Source organism: Leptosomus discolor, chromosome 18, assembly GCF_034619465.1.
Source record: "Leptosomus discolor isolate bLepDis1 chromosome 18, bLepDis1.hap2, whole genome shotgun sequence".
NCBI classification, from domain to species: Eukaryota; Metazoa; Chordata; class Aves; order Leptosomiformes; family Leptosomidae; genus Leptosomus; species Leptosomus discolor.
Window position 1 is genome coordinate 9,374,299 of NC_141408.1, and position 16,232 is coordinate 9,390,530.

Genomic DNA, 16,232 nt, shown 5'->3' on the forward strand with positions numbered 1-16,232 from the left:
TCCCATCAGCGACGCCTGGCCACTACTCCTCCATCTTGAGCGTGACAAACCGGCCCTGCCCAGCCCTCCCTGATGAGCTACGCGGCTTTAAACGAAATTTCGACAACCAACCAAAGCGGCAAGCCCTCCCTCCGCCTCGCAGCTCCCCCTCCTCACAGACCCGCCGGCACCGGCCTGGCTCCCAACCCGCTCTGCCACTCCCAAGATGGCGCCCGGGGGCGGCCGCATTGGCGCCACACGCGTGATGGGCGCTGGGCGGGGAGTTGATGGGCGGCCGCCTCACGTGAGAAACTGAAAAGGGAAGAGCCGGGGCTGTGCGGGACGGAGCTGCGGCGCGGGAAGGAGGTAGGCGCCCTCCCCTCAGCAATCTTTCCTCAGTATTAGCGCGTCCTAAAGCGCGGGGTGGCCCCGCTTCACCCCGCGCTCCCGGAGGGGAGGGCGGCGAGGACTACAAGTCCCAGCGTGCACCGCGCCGCGCTGCGAGGGGCGGGGGGCTGGTGGAGGCGCGGTGGCTGCTGAGATTTGTAGTCCTGTATGGGGGGGGGCGGGGGGTGTCCCCTCAGGGCACGGTAGCTCTGTATGGCGGGAGCGGGATAAGCTATGAGGTAAAGATGTCCCCGGAGTGGTCTGGGCAGGCAGAGGGATTGAAAGACTGATGCTCCCTCGGCGGTGCTGAGGCTGGGGGCCGTGCTGGGGAGGGAGCCATTTGTAGGGAGCTGCCAGCTGAGGGGATGGGCTGGTGCCCCCTCTAAACGTGTAGGTCCTGAGCAAAGCCTTCTCTTTACTTTTTCTGCAGGTTTTTCACCGTGAGGATGCAATACCTGCTCCCCGCTCTGCTGTACCTCTCGCTTGTGCTGCCGGGGCCGGGCGGTGAGTGTTCGGCCATGCCAGCTCGGGCCCCCAGGGCTCCCCGAGGCAGGGGCCAGCTCCAGGCCGGTGAGGCGTGGGAGAGGGCTGCTCTGCACCGTCCCCGCCGCGCCTCTCTGGAGAGGCCTCTGCCTCGCTTCCCGTCCGCTCTTCTTTCACACTTTACCTGTAACTCGGTGTGTTTACACACAGTGCTGGGGTGGAGCACTTGCCTCCTGCTCCGAGCTCACCTCTGCAGAAGCGGGTTATTAAATACTGTCTGTGGTGCAGCCAGTGATGAACTGGGGAGCCCTCCTGCTCTTAAATAACTTCTTAAGAACACTGTAACATATGGCGACAAGGAAAAAGGTGTCCAGGGCAACCTGTTTATCTCTCCATTTCTGGTCTTATTTTTATATAGCTGTTTGTGCATCCTCTTGTCTCTCATGTCCTTTAAACATACAGTGAATAAAATAGATTTGTATTCCAAATGTCAAAATTGTTGATGCGTGACCAGCTTATGATTTTGATATCGGTTGCATTGGCACTTGGAATCAGCCTCTCTCAAAGCATGGTGTCATACAACATAGCTGGACTGTTGCAAAGTGTACCCCTTAAGAGCAGTATTCCAGGGCACCATAGTAAGGTGCTTTTGATTCCTGAAGTGTTAAGATAGTAAATGTACGTTCTCTTGAGCATTTGGGTACCTTGTTTGAATTTGTGACCCAAGAAGCAATTTTAAACTAAATTTCGGGCATTTATCACTCTTAAGTTACTAGGATCACATCAAGAAACAATTAGTGGGGGTTTGAAGTATACTATAGCCTTCACTTGGCATGAACTTTTGTTGCACTTCAAATATTTAAATTGCTTCCTTGTAACATGTTCAAGTGACAGTTATTTACTTCTCCTTTTTAAGTTGCTTAGTCGTCTTGAAATAAGCTGTACTCCCTTTGCTGTTTATCATGTGTACTAATCTTACTACTCTGACACTGCAGGTACCAATGCACAAAATGTCTATATCACAAAAGAAAGTAGGTAGTTCCTCTGAAGGAGCTGTTCATCATTGACAGTAATTGAGATTTGTGGGGTTTTTTTTTTCCCCTCAGATGGAGTCACTGTATTATTGTCTGTCCCTGAAGTGGTTTCATTAGAAAGTGGAAGTTCAACGAATGTCACTATCTCTCTGAGGTAAAATCATGATTACATCTTTACTTTCTCTTTGGCATGGGGGATGAGCAAGCAGGTGGGACTTGGGTATATACTTAGCACTTTCCTGCAGACTCAGTTAATTGTCCATACAGAGTGAATATCTTTCGTGTGATGAGCCACTTCTAGACTATTACATCACTTAGTACCAGTATAGACCGAGAGTGCAGCTTTCTCACGAACAGGTTGGCCTCTGACAATATCCCATGCCATTTGTATGGGAAGCCGAGGAGAAAAAGATGTTTTATACTGTCTGCCGTATATCAGCTTGCTGAACTGTCTTCCGTAAGTGAAGTTACAGTTCCTCCATTTCTAAAAATTGATGCTTAAGAAAAACTTGCATTTCCTAGAAGGGTCACTAAAAAAACTTTTCCAAGCAAACAGAACTCGCCATTTCTAGCAAAGAAATGCAGCTACTCCAGACTGGGGGCTGATGCACCTTAGTCTCATTGTTTAATACAGTGCATTGTTTACCCATGTTTTTGCTGTGTCAGCCTCTTCTCAGGAAAGGACTGTTAAACACACGCACCCTCCCCTTTGGGATCTCAAAGCTTGAGTAAAGGGAACAGTCACATGAAAATGTAAGACTTGTGATAAAAGGGAAAATAGCAAAACATGGCTGCAACAGTCTAGAATTTGAATTTTGCAAAGAAAGATGCGGTACTGTGATCTTGTTCATGGACAAGTACAGGCACTTGAATCTTATGATATTTTAAGCACTGCTGTGCAGTTTGCTTCCTGGAAGGCTGTGCAGGACTATGTCACTTGGAGGGGTTTTATTTGAGGGTTTTTTTGGTTTTATCTTACTGCACTGCTATAATTTCTGCCCTTTGTCATCCCAAGTACACGTGAATCATTTCTGCCCCTCTTCACCAGCAGAAGTTTAACAAGCACAATGATAGGATTCTAGGGGTGATGACTTTGCTCCGCCACTTGTGTGGAGAAGAGGAAGGTAAAGTGTGGCCACATAGTTGTCTAGTGCCCATCACTAGTTCAGATAAAAGAAATAGTACAATGGCAACATACTTTGTTGCTGGTGTTCCTCTGAGTTCTAGGTAGGTACTGTTGTGTATGGGCTATTTGTGATGTTTGCCACAGCGGTGAGGATCTAGCAGATACTCTCCCGCAGCCCTGAAACAATCTTCATGAACTGGGGCACCAGTCTAACTTCTTGTTTCTGCCTTCACAGGGCTCCATTAAATGAGACACTGGTGATAACTCTTAACATTACACACTCATCAAAACACAGCACTATTGTTGAACTGCCTGATGAAGTAAGTGACAGAACAGTTCTGACCTTATGCAAAAGCTACCGCTAGTGTGGTGCAATGCTCATCTTTCTTCCCTCCACTTTGCCTCGCAGGTAGAAGTGCCTGCAGGCCACACTAAAGCAGACTTCCAAGTGAAAGCAGATGATGTTGGACAAGTAACAGTTTATCTTTATACCATTAATTCCAACTTAACTGGGTGAGAAACTGGTTTTCAGTTCCACTTACTATCCTACAGCTTCCTAATCTTTGGGGTGACTATTCCCTCCTTATAGTTAATTGGTTAGTGGGACATGGGTGGTATGTAATTGAGAGGATGTGGTGCCCTTCCTGCAGTCCCCAAGGTATTCGGTTAAATACAGGGTGTGGAAGCAGAGCCGTAGTCTCGGTATCTCAGATTTCATTACTAGATGACTCTTAAGTTCTCATGGCTCCTTAGGCTGGTTTTAACAACCACTCTCAAAAGTATCAAACCCATATGTTAGCTTTTCTCATCCAGGAAGCATTTGGTTTTAAATGTCCAGTGGGATACTGTTCTTACCGTGCAGAACTTGTCCTGGAGTGCTTGTAGCGTGATGCAGCTGTGTGCCCACATCACTGCCGTGAGATAGAGGTGGTTTGTGTTCCAGTTAGGGGAGCCCTCTTTTCCCAGACACCAGCCTTTCCTAACAGGAAAACAGTCTGGCAGGGTGGAGAAAGCTGGATTGTATTTGCTTGTTGCCCAGATGCTACTGAGCAACAGGATACTCCTGGTTTACTTCCTCATTTCACTTCTGCTTTTAAGGCTCAAAGCAAATGCAGAGATAAGCACATGAAATGCTCGACAGGACAGGCCTGATCATGAGGCTTTGCTGGCAGACAGTGAAAAATGGAACTCTGCTCTTGCACAACAGACCTCATGCTAAGAGAGTGGAAGCCATAGGCACAAGATGACCTTTTTGAAGATTTCTATGGTAAAAGAATGGAAAGAGAAGAGTGAGACAAGAAGGAAGGGATAGGTTGAGGGTAGCAGTGGGAGATGCCCAAAACATAACAAGGGCACTAAAGAAAAGGGGTGCAACTCTACTTAAACCAGCTCTGAATCTTTATTGCCTTGTCTCAGCACCTGGACTCTTGTTTTCTCTCTGAAAGCAGAACAAGGCAAAATCTGCTGGAAAAAAAAAAAAGTGTGAAAGGACAAATTAACTAATTCTGTTTGCATTAACCATCAGACCTAGGATTCGATTTCAAGTGATTCATAGCATCATAGTGAGATACGCTGATGAGGTGATTGGCTGGATCTATTTCCTTGCCTGGTCGGTCTCCTTTTATCCTCAACTCTTTGAGAACTGGCGACGAAAAAGGTAAAGAGACTTAAGATGTGTTTGTAAGTCACTTAAGTGCTTCTGTAAATCAAGTTCCCAGCTTCAGTTACATCCCTCTTGGTTACTGTGAATCATGCATGGAAAGACTGGAGCTAGGGGGAAGAAAGACCTGAATAAATGCAGCCCCAGTGAGGTTTTATACATGTGGGTCAGCAGAAACTGAGTGCATCTTACAGACACCTACTCCCATGGTTTGGCATCCAACACGAATTTGTGATAGAGGAGAATTCCCTGTTCCCTTTGGCGTCATGCTGTAAATCATCTGGCCAAGCCAATTATGCTGCCCACCTTCGAGGATTACTTACCTTGTGAGCTGCTTATCGGACAACTCCTTGTAGTGTTGTCGTTAGGCCAGCTCCCGTAAAACTAAGGGAGTGGAAACATTGTTATGTATGAAAATGAACACATTTGTTCTGGCAAAGATGCACTACTGCTTCTGTGGGTTCAGGCTGGGATGGTTGTATCAGACTGGCTGAGCTCATGGAAGGGTGAAGTTAAACAGTGGGGACACAACCTTGTCAGTGAGAGCTGTTGTGAGTGCCGGTGCCTGGCCTGTGAGGGATATTTTACCTTGCTTCCTGATGAACTCACAGCATCATGTTGTCACAATGCCTGCAGCTTTGGCTTTCATCAAAAATTGCCTATAAATCAGTACATTCTAGGATCAAGTTGTCCCTGTATATTTCTCATATTTTTTTTTCCCCCCTTCTCTAGTGTTGTTGGACTAAGCTTTGACTTTTTAGCGTTAAACCTTACTGGCTTTATAGCATACAGTGTGTTTAATATCGGACTCTTCTGGATTCCCTTGATTAAGGTAAGCGTGATTATCTCTTAGTGCTTGGCAGGGGTGTCTGTAGAAGGGAGTTAAGGCACCTAACAATGTTTCTCTTACACTTAGGAGGAATTCTTAGTCAGTTATCCCGGTGGGGTGAACCCTGTGGCTATCAATGATGTCTTCTTTAGTCTCCACGCAGTAGCTCTCACTCTCCTTACCATCATTCAGTGCTGCATCTACGAGGTAAGTCTCAGTGCTGGGCTGGCCTGTCAGCTCGGGCTGAGCTCCCTCTGCCGGACACCTCGCCACTCACCATCCACTCCTTTTGGGCTCCGAAGTCCTCTTCGTGGCACAGTCGTTGGCCTTTCAGGAGTCAGGCTTCACCGTCCAGCTGCCCTTATCTTTCCTGAGCCAGTAGCAACTCCACTAAGCTTGGCCACTTCAGCCTCATGGATGTTCTGAGCTTATAAGTGTACTCCTTAGGAACTCAAAATAATTAAGGCAAACTGCCAAGTTCAGAAAGTTCCCAAACAGATCTCTAGCCAGCACACAGATTACAGCTCTACCCAGTACAAATGCTGGTGTGCGCTTTGCTGTTTCCTCACTACTTGGAGCGTTCTTCAAGCTGGGGCAGGTCTTTAGGGATTCCCTGCAAGTCAAACTTTCAGCTTTTTTCAACTTCTTTTCTCATAAAACAGCTGCAAAGGCCCTTTTATAATTCCCACCTTTTCAGGTGAGACTGATGGTCATAGTCAGGTGGTTCTTTATTTAATTCCCACTGATGGTCATAGTCAGGTGGTTCTTTATTTACTTCCCATTGTAAAAGCCAGTTTTCTCTAGATGGTAACTGTTTCTCTCTTGAGGTGCTTCCTTTGGTGATGCTCAACCTAAAGATGTAACAGCCTCTTTGTCACTACTGTTAGGTGCCATAGTCTTTTCTAATGAAGGATTAGAACAACACCGTGCATCTTTTACCATAATGGCATTAGCAGCCTCTTGCACATGTAGGAACTCTTGATGTCATCAGACTGAACTCAGGAGGCTGTTACAGACGTGGCACTGATAACAGCATCATAAACACCCCAGAATACTGCCACAGTATTGCTTCCTGCTTGCTCCCAGACAACAGTGTTCCAAATGACTGATACTGAATATTGCTCTTGAGCTCTTGCAAACCTGCAACTGGTTGCTGTGGCACTCATTTAATTTTAAAATCCCCTTGTGCTGTGAGCCTAACTGGTACAACAACAGGTTTGGACTGTGGCCTTGCACAGTCCTGAGCATATTCCGTATCTTAGAGTGTGTCTGGGGTTGTTTGGCCTGGGTCAGTCTAAGTGTATCTGCATTTCTGTTTCAGAGAGCAGGTCAGAAGGTATCCAAAGTTGTTGTTGCGCTACTGGCACTTGCATGGATCTTCACATTTACAACGTTGTTTCTTGCTGCAGCTGAGGAAATGACATGGCTACAGTTCTTATTCTGCTTCTCTTACATTAAGTTAGCAGTCACACTCATAAAGTATTTTCCACAGGTAAATCTGAACTTTTCTGCTTTTACACTATATTCCTGTCACCCTACACGTGTAATGTACGTTCTTGAAAGTCTGACTAGACTAAACCAGCAATGATTGTTTATTAAATCTTTTAGTGACAAAAGTGTGTAGGTATACAGAAGGCTTCTTAACTGTTAACCTCAGAGATGCTCACACGTGACATGCTGACCGACTTCTTGTTCCCCTCTCAGGCCTACCTGAACTTCCGTCGGAAGAGCACTGAGGGATGGAGCATTGGAAATGTATTACTAGACTTCACTGGTGGAAGCTTCAGCCTTCTCCAGATGTTTTTGCAGTCATACAACAATGGTAAGGCTGGAACTGAGGTGGTGGGGCCTTTCTTCAGGGGGTGGGAGAATTCTGCTACAAAGCAGATATAAACTGGTAGGTTACCTTGGGAGAATGATGTTTGTGCTAGAGTACGGGTGGTTATACGACAAATAAGAATCTGTTCATAGTCCTTCAAGGCAGAAAATGGAACAGTTATCCTAGAGAAACAACAGGAACAGTTATCCTAGAGAAACAACAGGAACAGTTATCAATTGGCTTTGCGTAAGATGTACCCTACGGTCAGTCTTAGGGTGTGTCTGAGCACTCCAGGTAATAAATGTGAACTTTGCTAATGTACATCACAACCTCGTAGTCCTGAGACAAGACAACCCTTGAGGAGTTGGTTAACTTAACGCTCTAATTTTGTGTTTGACAGATCAGTGGAAGTTAATCTTTGGCGATCCAACCAAGTTTGGCCTGGGTGTCTTCTCTATCATCTTTGATATTGTCTTTATCATCCAGCACTACTGCCTGTATAGGAGACGAGGGTACGAACCTTGTGAATAACATCACTTGTGAAAACAAAAACTTTAAACTGAACTTGCCCCTACCCTGGCTGAGGGCTTTCAAGATGCCTGCTGCCAGTTACCAGAAATACTGATTCTGATCTCCGTTTATACCGTCATCCTTTCTGGGATGGAATACAAGCTGTTGCCTCACCAAATGCTGATTGCCAGATGCCTTAAAGGACCACAAGCTATCTAGCCACCACTTGCAAATAGAAGACTCACGCCTGTTGAAGCTGCAAAGACAGCTTAGGGTGAGCTGTCCAAGCAACATGTGGCTCTTTTCCATTAACAACAGGAAGGAGAAAGACCAGAGTGATCTTTCTGATTGGAAGTGAAGCACAAAGAGCAGAGTTCTGGCTTCCAAAAATCTGAGATCATGTTTAAGCAACCACTTAATATCTTAATGACTGAAGAGTGTCTGTGGATGGAAGTGCTGCTGCTGACTCCTCACAGCCAGATCACAGTGAACCACTCGGGCTGGCTGTTAACAGCCGTAGTGGTACATACGAGAATAATGAGGTTGGTAGCAAAGACAGAAATATTAGAACCTGAACTCTTTATTTAAAAAAAAATACTGAGAAGCAGCAGAAGCTGCATTCTTATTTCACTGAAAGCTTTTTCAAAGTTGTTAAGCCAAGTGCTGAGATTTATCTGAATATTTCTAGCACACTAACTTCATTTTGCGCAGTTTTACTGATGTGCCTTGAATCCTAAATGGTGGATGGTCAACATTAATCAGAGACTATTTTTAAGCAGATCATGTTAACAGCCCCATGATTAAAGTTTAAACGTGGTTTTGTTCCTGGGCAACTTTCTGGCTGCATGTGGTATGTTCTAGGTAGAGATCAAGGTCTTGAGTTATTGAAGGTAAGCGTTCTACCCTTTAGAAGAACTAGAAGGGAATCATGCGCTTGTACTTCAACACTCAAAGGCTACTATGTCTTGGGAGGTGTCAACCTAAAACCCCTAACACTTAAAAAAACCAAAACCCATCCACCTAGGCAAACTGGAACCCTTCTCCCCCCTGCCAGAGACCAGAGGAGGTCTGGCACCTCACTAACACTGCAAACACTTACCAGGGAAGTCAGCCCTTCTAACCTCAGGCTGCAGTGTGTGGATGTACTCTGCCGTCCACTTGGAGCCAGAAAACCAGTCAGAGCTGGAGGCATTCCCGTGATGGGGGATTCTTACACGTAAGGAGAAACAGCTCAGGAAATCCAACTTTGTTTTATTGTGTGTAAAATCAAGTGAAATCGCAGTACAAATAGCAGTGTATCTTTATAGTAACAAAAATAACTTCAACTTGAAAGCCTTAAAGTTTACCACTGATTTCTTCAGTTACAAAATTCAAAAGCAGGATCGTAGTAATTCCACAGATATAAAAACAGTAAATAGGCACCTGCTGGTGGGTACAGAACAGCCTGAGATGCATTACTCACAACCCACATCCATGGCACAGCAGTAATTACTGAATAAGTTAGTCTGCCACCTCCTCGTGTCCTATTTACAACAGTTTACCTGAAGACTGCTTAAGGGAAGTATAGATATTTATAAATCAACTGAAGGGGATTAAGAATTCCAGGTTTTGCGTAAAGCTAGCTGGTTAACAAGCCACTAGGATGCTTGATAATTAACTTAGTGTTGCAGCAAGAATCTTAACTCCTGTGGCATGTGGATTTACACAACTTCATATCTTACCAGAAGTTTAAATTTGGTCAAGAGGCACTTTTGCACATTACTGGCATATTCATCTCATCGGTGATTTAAACAAAGTCACCTACAAGACAGAGAAAAATCTACCCCTCCCATTTCAAGTCTGATAGGAGTGGAATGAAGAACTGAAGACTCTACCGCTACAAGCGGCATTTTTGGTAAGTTCAGCAACAGTGTTTTCTTTCCTGCCCCACATTCCTTTCACTTAAACTTGATTCATTTGATGTTACAAACTGCTCGGTAACAAGAATTAAGGTTTTATTCTGACAGTGAAGTTGAACTGCAGTGTCTATGAACATTTAGTGTACTTCAGGCATCAATCCAACACTTGTGTGTTACTTAGTTGTTTGTTTCTTGTCTGAAGAGGCTGCTTTGTGCAGGGAACCTTTGCAGTAAACCGTAATGCCCCAAACCCCTCAGCATACTGTCTAGCTAGCACGCAATGTGGGATTAGTGCAGTGCTCCTCCCCGCAGCGGTGTGCAACTCTTACTTCTGGCATTTTAACTTGATAGCTTTGGGGGACAGGACAGCTCGCTTCTGAAAGCTTAAGCGCAGCAAACCCTCTCATCTTCCATAGCAGAAACCGCATTTCCTCTTAAAATAGGAAGCTTTTGTGCTACAGAAGAATCCTGTCAAAATTAAGGCTTTTCCAGTTGCTTCCTTAGATAACCAGGATTTGCCCTGTCCTCCTGAAAGTACAATATAAAGTCTTACTGTGTACCTGCAGGGAAGACTTCAGAGAAGCACTCTGCTGAGGGGACTAGAGTTTCACTACTGCCAGTTACACCAGAGGAAGGAAAAAAAAAAAAAAAAAAAGGTGTTTACCACAGTTAGGAACATGCACTTCTTCCAGACAACCCGTTCGGGTCTGTATTTGCTTCCTTGCTTGATACCAGTCTGTATCTCTCCCTCCCCAACCCCTCCCCAACTTGGTCATCGATTAGGACATCATGGATTGCTGCACAGCCTTCTGCAGAGATTGCCTGGTCACCAGCAGCCGCACCACTTCTTCGTTCCTTTTTGTCAGCCTCTTCCTAGCTTGGTCGTGGGTCACCATTGTCATATCCCAGCCGTTCACCTAGGAAAAAACCGTCAGTGAGGCAGGGGTGTGGTGTCCCACAGCTGCTCTGTCAGGGCTGTGCAGTGGATATGCTTATGCCACAGCTCAGTTTATTTATAAGCCCCCCAGACTGTCCTGGGGAGTCCCCAGAAAACAGCATTTCCCCCAGCGGGAACTCCTCCATAGCGTGCACCTGGTACCGCGTTAGTACTCGTCTTATCTTGGTGTTTACCTGCATGATCTTATCTCCAATCTGAAGTCCTGCAACTTCTGCTGGGCCTCCTTCTGTCACCCTCGTTACATAGATACCCTGGGGAAAAAAGTGTTCATTTACTAAATATGGAGCATTAAATACTCAAGGGCCATTCTACTGACAACGCAAAACCACTTTGTAGTTTGTGGCGGGATTCTAGTTCAAACCAGGTTTGTGCAGCGTTGGAAAACAGAGGAGCGGAGAGCAGAGTTAAACCAGCTTCGTCCGCCAGCGATAACGTGGCAACAGTGACGGCAGGAGTCAGCTCCGCGGGAGGACGGAACACGGAGGCAAGCGAGGCGAGCGGGCTGGCCGAGCGGGATCTGCTCAGCCTTTTGCAGAGAGAGCTGCCGCAGAACACAAAGAGCATCTGACCTTGTCGGTCTTGTCTTCAGAGAAAGGGTTCTGAGTAGGATCCTGATCAATGCCACCTCCGATGCTGAATCCCAGAATCAAATTGTCACCTTGACGAAGCTTATGTATTTCAATTCTTTGCTGAAAAAAAAGATAAAATAGAAATCTCAAGTGTGTTTCAGACAGCGATACTGAAGGCCCTGTTACTGTCTTTCACAGAGATACCGTGAACCTGCCAAAGGCGGCTGTTAGGGTCACCAGGCTGTGGTGCAAAGAGCTCCAACACCCCGCGGTGGCACAGAACTATCACGCGGCACTTGCTGTCTGTCAGCCACAGCACCCTTGGCGTTGACAGCAGCTGGCTCTGACCTGCTCTCAGCCCTACCAGGGCAGGAAGCCATCTGCCGCTCATCCCAAGGGCTCTCAGGCCGGGACACAGCCAAGCTCCTTAACTACTCAGCGCTTTCCTGCTGCCCAGAGGTGCACGGGGAAAACACTAAACCCAGAGCTGGTCTCTTCAAACATGAGTCACATCTCGATAACCAGCCGTCACTCGGAGCTGGACTCATTTTGCTCTTTATCCACATGCCTGGTGTTCCTGCCCGGCCCTATCAGGGGCAATAACAACCTATTATTAGGATGGTTCTTTTCCAAGGTAACCTCACACACTTCTGTAATGCAGAGGCGGGATGAACGCGGGCACCTGACAAGCCTTACGCGTTATCTAAGCGCAGTATCGGTGCTGACCTGTGCAATTCTTGAGCCAAGAGAAGAAGCCACACTCTTAACTGAAACAGTAGCTGCTCAAAAGCTTCTCCAGGCTGACCCAGGGGAAGGTGTCCCTGCCCGGGGCAGGGGGGCTGGACTCGATGACCTCTAAGGTCTGCGATTCTTCTCCCCCCGCCCTGCCAGGCACGGAGCTGCCCAAAGGGCCCGGGCTCTCGCTGGGGCACAGCCTGCTTGGCCACACCGCCCCAAGCACCCCTGAGTTCGGTATTTTAACCGGCGGACGGCACAGCAGCCGCTCGCTGGCACTCCCCGTTCATTACAGCAATTACCGTACCCCGAAAGCCCTAATTCTCAAACCCCGCCCGGCCCGGCCCAGCCCGCCGCAGGCACCGACAGCCTCCGCCGCGCAGAGCCGCCGCCTCGGCGGGCGGGGAGCGGCCGCGGGCGGTAACCGGGGCCGGCGGCGCTGCAGCCCGCGCCCTTCGCCCGCTGACCGGGGCTCTGCCCCGGGGCGCGCCCGCCCGGGCCCTCCGCCCCCCGCCGAGCCGAGCCCCTCCGGCCGCTGACAGCCCGCGGGGCGCTGCCGGGCACCACCAGCACCGCCGCCCCCGCCCCGCCCGGCAGCCCCCGAGCGCGACGCCCCCGACTCACCACCACGGCGGTGACCGGCTGCCCCGGCACGTACGACATGGCCCCGCCGCCGCTGCCGCCGCCCGAACAAAAGCGCCTCGCCCGGCCCCGCCCCACGGCGCCGTCACCGCCGCCGCCAACCAATCGGGTGCCGCCTCGCCCGTGGCGGCCGTGCGGACGCCGGAAATGAGTCCGTTTTCCCGGCGGCCCCCGCGTCAAGATGCCTGACAGGAGCTTCCGGCGGGGCGGCGAGAGGCTCCGCTGCGGCGGTAGGTTGGGCCCGGCGGGGCGGCGCGGCGGGCTCGGCTCCCGCGGGCGGCCCGCGGTGACGGGCGGTGTGTGGTGTCCCTTGGCAGGCTGCGAGGCGTGACGGTCGGGCCCGGCCGGGGGTCCCGCGGAGCAGCGCGCCGCCGTGGATGAGAGGTAGGGGCCGGGGGAGGGCGGGAGGGCCGCGGGCGGGCGGCGCCGGGAGGAGCCTCCGCTCGGGCGCCGGAGGCCGATGAGCTCCCGCGGCTCTCGGGAACGGCGCACCTGAGGGCGGCCCGGCGGCGGCGGCGGGCGCGGCTCTGCGGGGGAGGCCCCGCTTCGGCAGGGAACGGGGCCGCGCCGGGCCGCTCCGCCCCTCGGCCCGTACAGTGTGTGTCTCCGTTCCCCCAGTCTCGTTGGGAGAGGGGAGGTCCCCGAGCCCGGCTGGGAGCCATGGCCGCGGTGGTGGCCAAGCGCGAGGGGCCGCAGTTCATCAGCGAAGCGGCGGTGCGGGGGAACGCCGCCATCCTGGACTACTGCAGGACGTCGGTCTCGGCCCTCTCGGGCGCCACGGCGGGGATCCTCGGCCTGACCGGCCTGCACGGCTTCATCTTCTACTTCCTGGCTTCCGTCCTCCTCTCCGTGCTCTTGGTGTTAAAAGCCGGACGGCGATGGAATAAGTACTTTAAATCCCGACGGCCGCTGTTCACGGGGGGGCTTATAGGAGGGCTCTTCACGTACGTCCTGTTCTGGACTTTCCTGTACGGCATGGTTCACGTCTACTAAACCAAGTAGGAGCCACGGTAGCTGCAGCGGTTTTTAACGAAGCGGGAGGACTGTTGCCAAAAGTCATCTGCACACCTAGGCCAGCTTACCTTTTACACTGTCGTTCGCCGCTTGTACCGTCAGTACTGTCACTAAATTATGTCCCGAGTACAAATGAATCGGTAGTCCCATTCTAATTAAACTGAATGTGAAACACCGCTTGGAGCCTCCCATGAATGTTTGTTTGGTGGGTAAGGATTAACTCCTGTCCCTAATTGCAGGCACAGCCATAGGGTTTGGTTAATGTAGTCCCTCGTGTCCTTTGGCTGAGACACACCAGTCCCCATCCCGTGGGGGTAAGACCACCAAGTCCCATCTAGATTTGCTGGGTGTCCCCGCACACAAATACCGATGAAACCAGTGTGTAACACGGCACTCGTAAAAATAACGCACCGACACAAGGGAATAGGCAGAGTAGTGTGTAATTAAGGGTGTGTAAAGGTTTGGTACAGAGGCGTAACCGAGCTGCTCGTGCAGACGTTATTTCCACAGGTGCTCCACGTACACGCTGCCAACAAAGGACGTTGTCACGGACACTCTCCGCTGGCACACGCAGAAGCCGCCAAGCAACACTCTCCCCCGTCATCCCCTCTGCTCCTCTTTAGTGCCGTCGTGTCCGTGAAGCGCCGGCACCAAGTGCAGCCTGTCGTTACCGTCTGCACCGCGCGCACCCGTGCGCCTGCCGGCAGCTTCTGGTGTGGAACGGGGTGTTGCTGTGGCTCTGGCGGGAGCGGAAGGGATCGATCCCCCGCCGTACGGGTGGTGTCTCTGCGACAGACCTGCGTGGTGGTCGATGGACTTGGGTGGCGCAAGCATCGCAAAGAGCAGGCAGTGTGTGCAACCCAAAACCCTCGCTGTACAGACAAGTCTTGGAGAGCGTGGCCCTCAAGTGACAACCTTTATTGCTGTACATCACATACAAGGAGAAAAAAAAATAATCAAAGAAACGAGCTCCTGAGAAGGAATCTGGTTGTGGTTTATTGACAGGAGGGGGTGTGGGAAGTGTGTTAAACAGGGTGTAAAGAAGGGAAATATTCTAGGGACTTTTGGGGCCCTGAAGACTTAAATTCAGGAAATGGCTTTGGTCACCTAACAGGAGGTTGTTTTGTCAAGCTGAAACACCGGTGTCAGCAGAGCACGGGCAGCTTTACGTGGTACGATGGGCTCCTTGGTCTCCATTGTCCAAGTTGTGCCTTGGCTGCTGTCACATGTGGGGGTTACTGTGCGGTTCAGCACCTAGAGATTATTCCAACGGGACTCAGCTCGGACTGTCCGAAGCCTGTGCTGTGTCAGTGGTGGTAACTCCGATAGGCCCGATAGCGCAGCCTGGCAGTGGCACACGTACTAACTCCTGTTTGCCTGGAGGAGAGACTTCTGGCAGGAAGAGGCAGCTTTGGCTGTGCTTACAGCATCAGCTACACAGCTTATCCTAAATTATTTTCAGCCCACTGTGTAATCTATTTTCTAGCTAAATGTTTGACTCAATAATTACTTGCATCTGACCAGAAGAAGAAGGACTAGACCGGGTGGGGTTTGCTCTCGGGGACTGGATTCGGCATTTGCCACTGCCATCAAAGGTGAGTTTTAATTTAAAATCAACCCGTACCTCGGAGTAACCACCCGAAGGATGAAAGCGGAGGTGGGCGCAGCTTCCCTTTTCCCTTGGTGCCTCGCACTCGCTCACAGCAGCTCTAACGCCACCCTCGGTGCAGCTGTCCCAGCAGTACCTGAGGACGCTGCAGCAGGAGTCCTTTAGATCTTGGCCTTCAAAGGGTGCACAGAGACACAGTCTCTGTCAGGGCGACTCCTGATCAGTGGTGCCGTGGCAGCGCTTACAGAACACTGATCAGGTGGTGCCAAGCTGTGGTGTGGAAGCTTTAAATGAGGAAGGAATATTTATTCACCTTTATATTACACATATTTATACTGTCTTCAGGAGCTGGTGAGTCGGTTGCTGTCAGCTCAAGCAAGTGCAAACTTTAAACCACGATACTCTGTTCTGTAAGCACTTTTCTGAGATCAGTTACGTCCCCACATGAGCATAAATTCACAAAACGGGCTGCAATGAGACTTAGTTCTCTGTTGGGAAACAAGGAACCGCTCGGATTTCTTGGAAGTTACCAGAGTGTTGAAGTAGCGGCCATCTGTCTTCTAAATTTCCCTCCTGTTGGGGTATTTGGAAGAACCTGGCAAAGCCTGTCTTGCCCGATAGAGCTCCCCTTTTCAGTCCCTGCAGTGCAGTTCAGGGTGCCATGGGAACCGGCAGCAGCATTAAGCCCCCGTCCGTGTCTCTCCCCACCATGAACATTCGGTAAGTGACGCGGGAAGGACAATCCCGAGCAAATGAAACCAGGTGCTGGACAAAGGAGGGAGAACCTAAGACCATCCCTGTGCCGATACTCCCAGCGCCACGTCGCTTTCCAGTGCCCCAACCCCCTTTCCCCCCCCGCCATCAACCACAAACCCGTCTGTCCCTGCCTTGCTTCGAGATGCGCCTCTGCCTGCCGTTACCTGTGCTGGGCTCTGAACCGGCGGTTCTCTGGGCCAAGGGCAGGTGGAGACGGGGGGGGG

General features: G+C 50.0%; 3 protein-coding genes across 4 annotated transcripts; 2 read left to right on the top strand and 1 right to left on the bottom strand.

Moving 5' to 3' along the window:
- The first annotated feature begins 782 nt into the window (after nucleotides 1-782).
- On the top strand, nucleotides 783-8,602 carry CTNS (cystinosin, lysosomal cystine transporter). The gene is made up of 10 exons (XM_086475201.1): nucleotides 783-870; nucleotides 1,956-2,037; nucleotides 3,245-3,329; nucleotides 3,419-3,522; nucleotides 4,535-4,666; nucleotides 5,402-5,501; nucleotides 5,586-5,705; nucleotides 6,820-6,990; nucleotides 7,203-7,320; nucleotides 7,718-8,602. The coding sequence occupies exons 1-10, from the start codon at nucleotides 813-815 to the stop codon at nucleotides 7,846-7,848; spliced, it is 1,101 nt and encodes a 366-aa protein (XP_086331327.1). The 5' UTR covers nucleotides 783-812; the 3' UTR covers nucleotides 7,849-8,602.
- Nucleotides 8,603-10,488: 1,886 nt separating this feature from the next.
- TAX1BP3 (Tax1 binding protein 3) lies at nucleotides 10,489-12,655 on the bottom strand. Of its 2 annotated transcripts, XM_086475261.1 has the most exons (4): nucleotides 12,612-12,655; nucleotides 11,253-11,372; nucleotides 10,857-10,934; nucleotides 10,489-10,642 (listed from the first exon to the last, which is right to left on the bottom strand). In XM_086475261.1, the coding sequence occupies exons 1-4, from the start codon at nucleotides 12,648-12,650 to the stop codon at nucleotides 10,505-10,507; spliced, it is 375 nt and encodes a 124-aa protein (XP_086331387.1). In that variant the 5' UTR covers nucleotides 12,651-12,655; the 3' UTR covers nucleotides 10,489-10,504. The 2 variants fall into 2 exon arrangements, with proteins under 2 accessions (XP_086331387.1, XP_086331388.1); XM_086475262.1 differs by lacking the exon at nucleotides 10,857-10,934.
- Nucleotides 12,656-13,289: 634 nt separating this feature from the next.
- Nucleotides 13,290-13,819, top strand: EMC6 (ER membrane protein complex subunit 6). Its single transcript, XM_009946259.2, has one exon. It carries the CDS (start codon nucleotides 13,290-13,292, stop codon nucleotides 13,620-13,622), a length of 333 nt encoding a protein of 110 aa, XP_009944561.2. The 3' UTR covers nucleotides 13,623-13,819.
- The last annotated feature ends 2,413 nt before the right edge of the window (nucleotides 13,820-16,232 follow it).

Bases quoted from the DNA above. Each gene is read 5' to 3' on its own strand.
- CTNS (XM_086475201.1), top strand. From the start codon at position 813: ATGCAATACCTGCTCCCCGCTCTGCTGTACCTCTCGCTTGTGCTGCCG. The intron at 3,330-3,418 runs GTAAGTGACAGA...TTTGCCTCGCAG, and splicing joins TTGTTGAACTGCCTGATGAA to GTAGAAGTGCCTGCAGGCCA. The intron at 3,523-4,534 runs GTGAGAAACTGG...ATTAACCATCAG, and splicing joins ATTAATTCCAACTTAACTGG to ACCTAGGATTCGATTTCAAG.
- EMC6 (XM_009946259.2), top strand. From the start codon at position 13,290: ATGGCCGCGGTGGTGGCCAAGCGCGAGGGGCCGCAGTTCATCAGCGAA.
- TAX1BP3 (XM_086475261.1), bottom strand. From the start codon at position 12,650: ATGTCGTACGTGCCGGGGCAGCCGGTCACCGCCGTGGTG. The intron at 11,373-12,611 runs GTGAGTCGGGGG...CTTTTTTTTCAG, and splicing joins AGCCGGTCACCGCCGTGGTG to CAAAGAATTGAAATACATAA. The intron at 10,935-11,252 runs GTCAGATGCTCT...TTTTTTCCCCAG, and splicing joins CTGAAGACAAGACCGACAAG to GGTATCTATGTAACGAGGGT.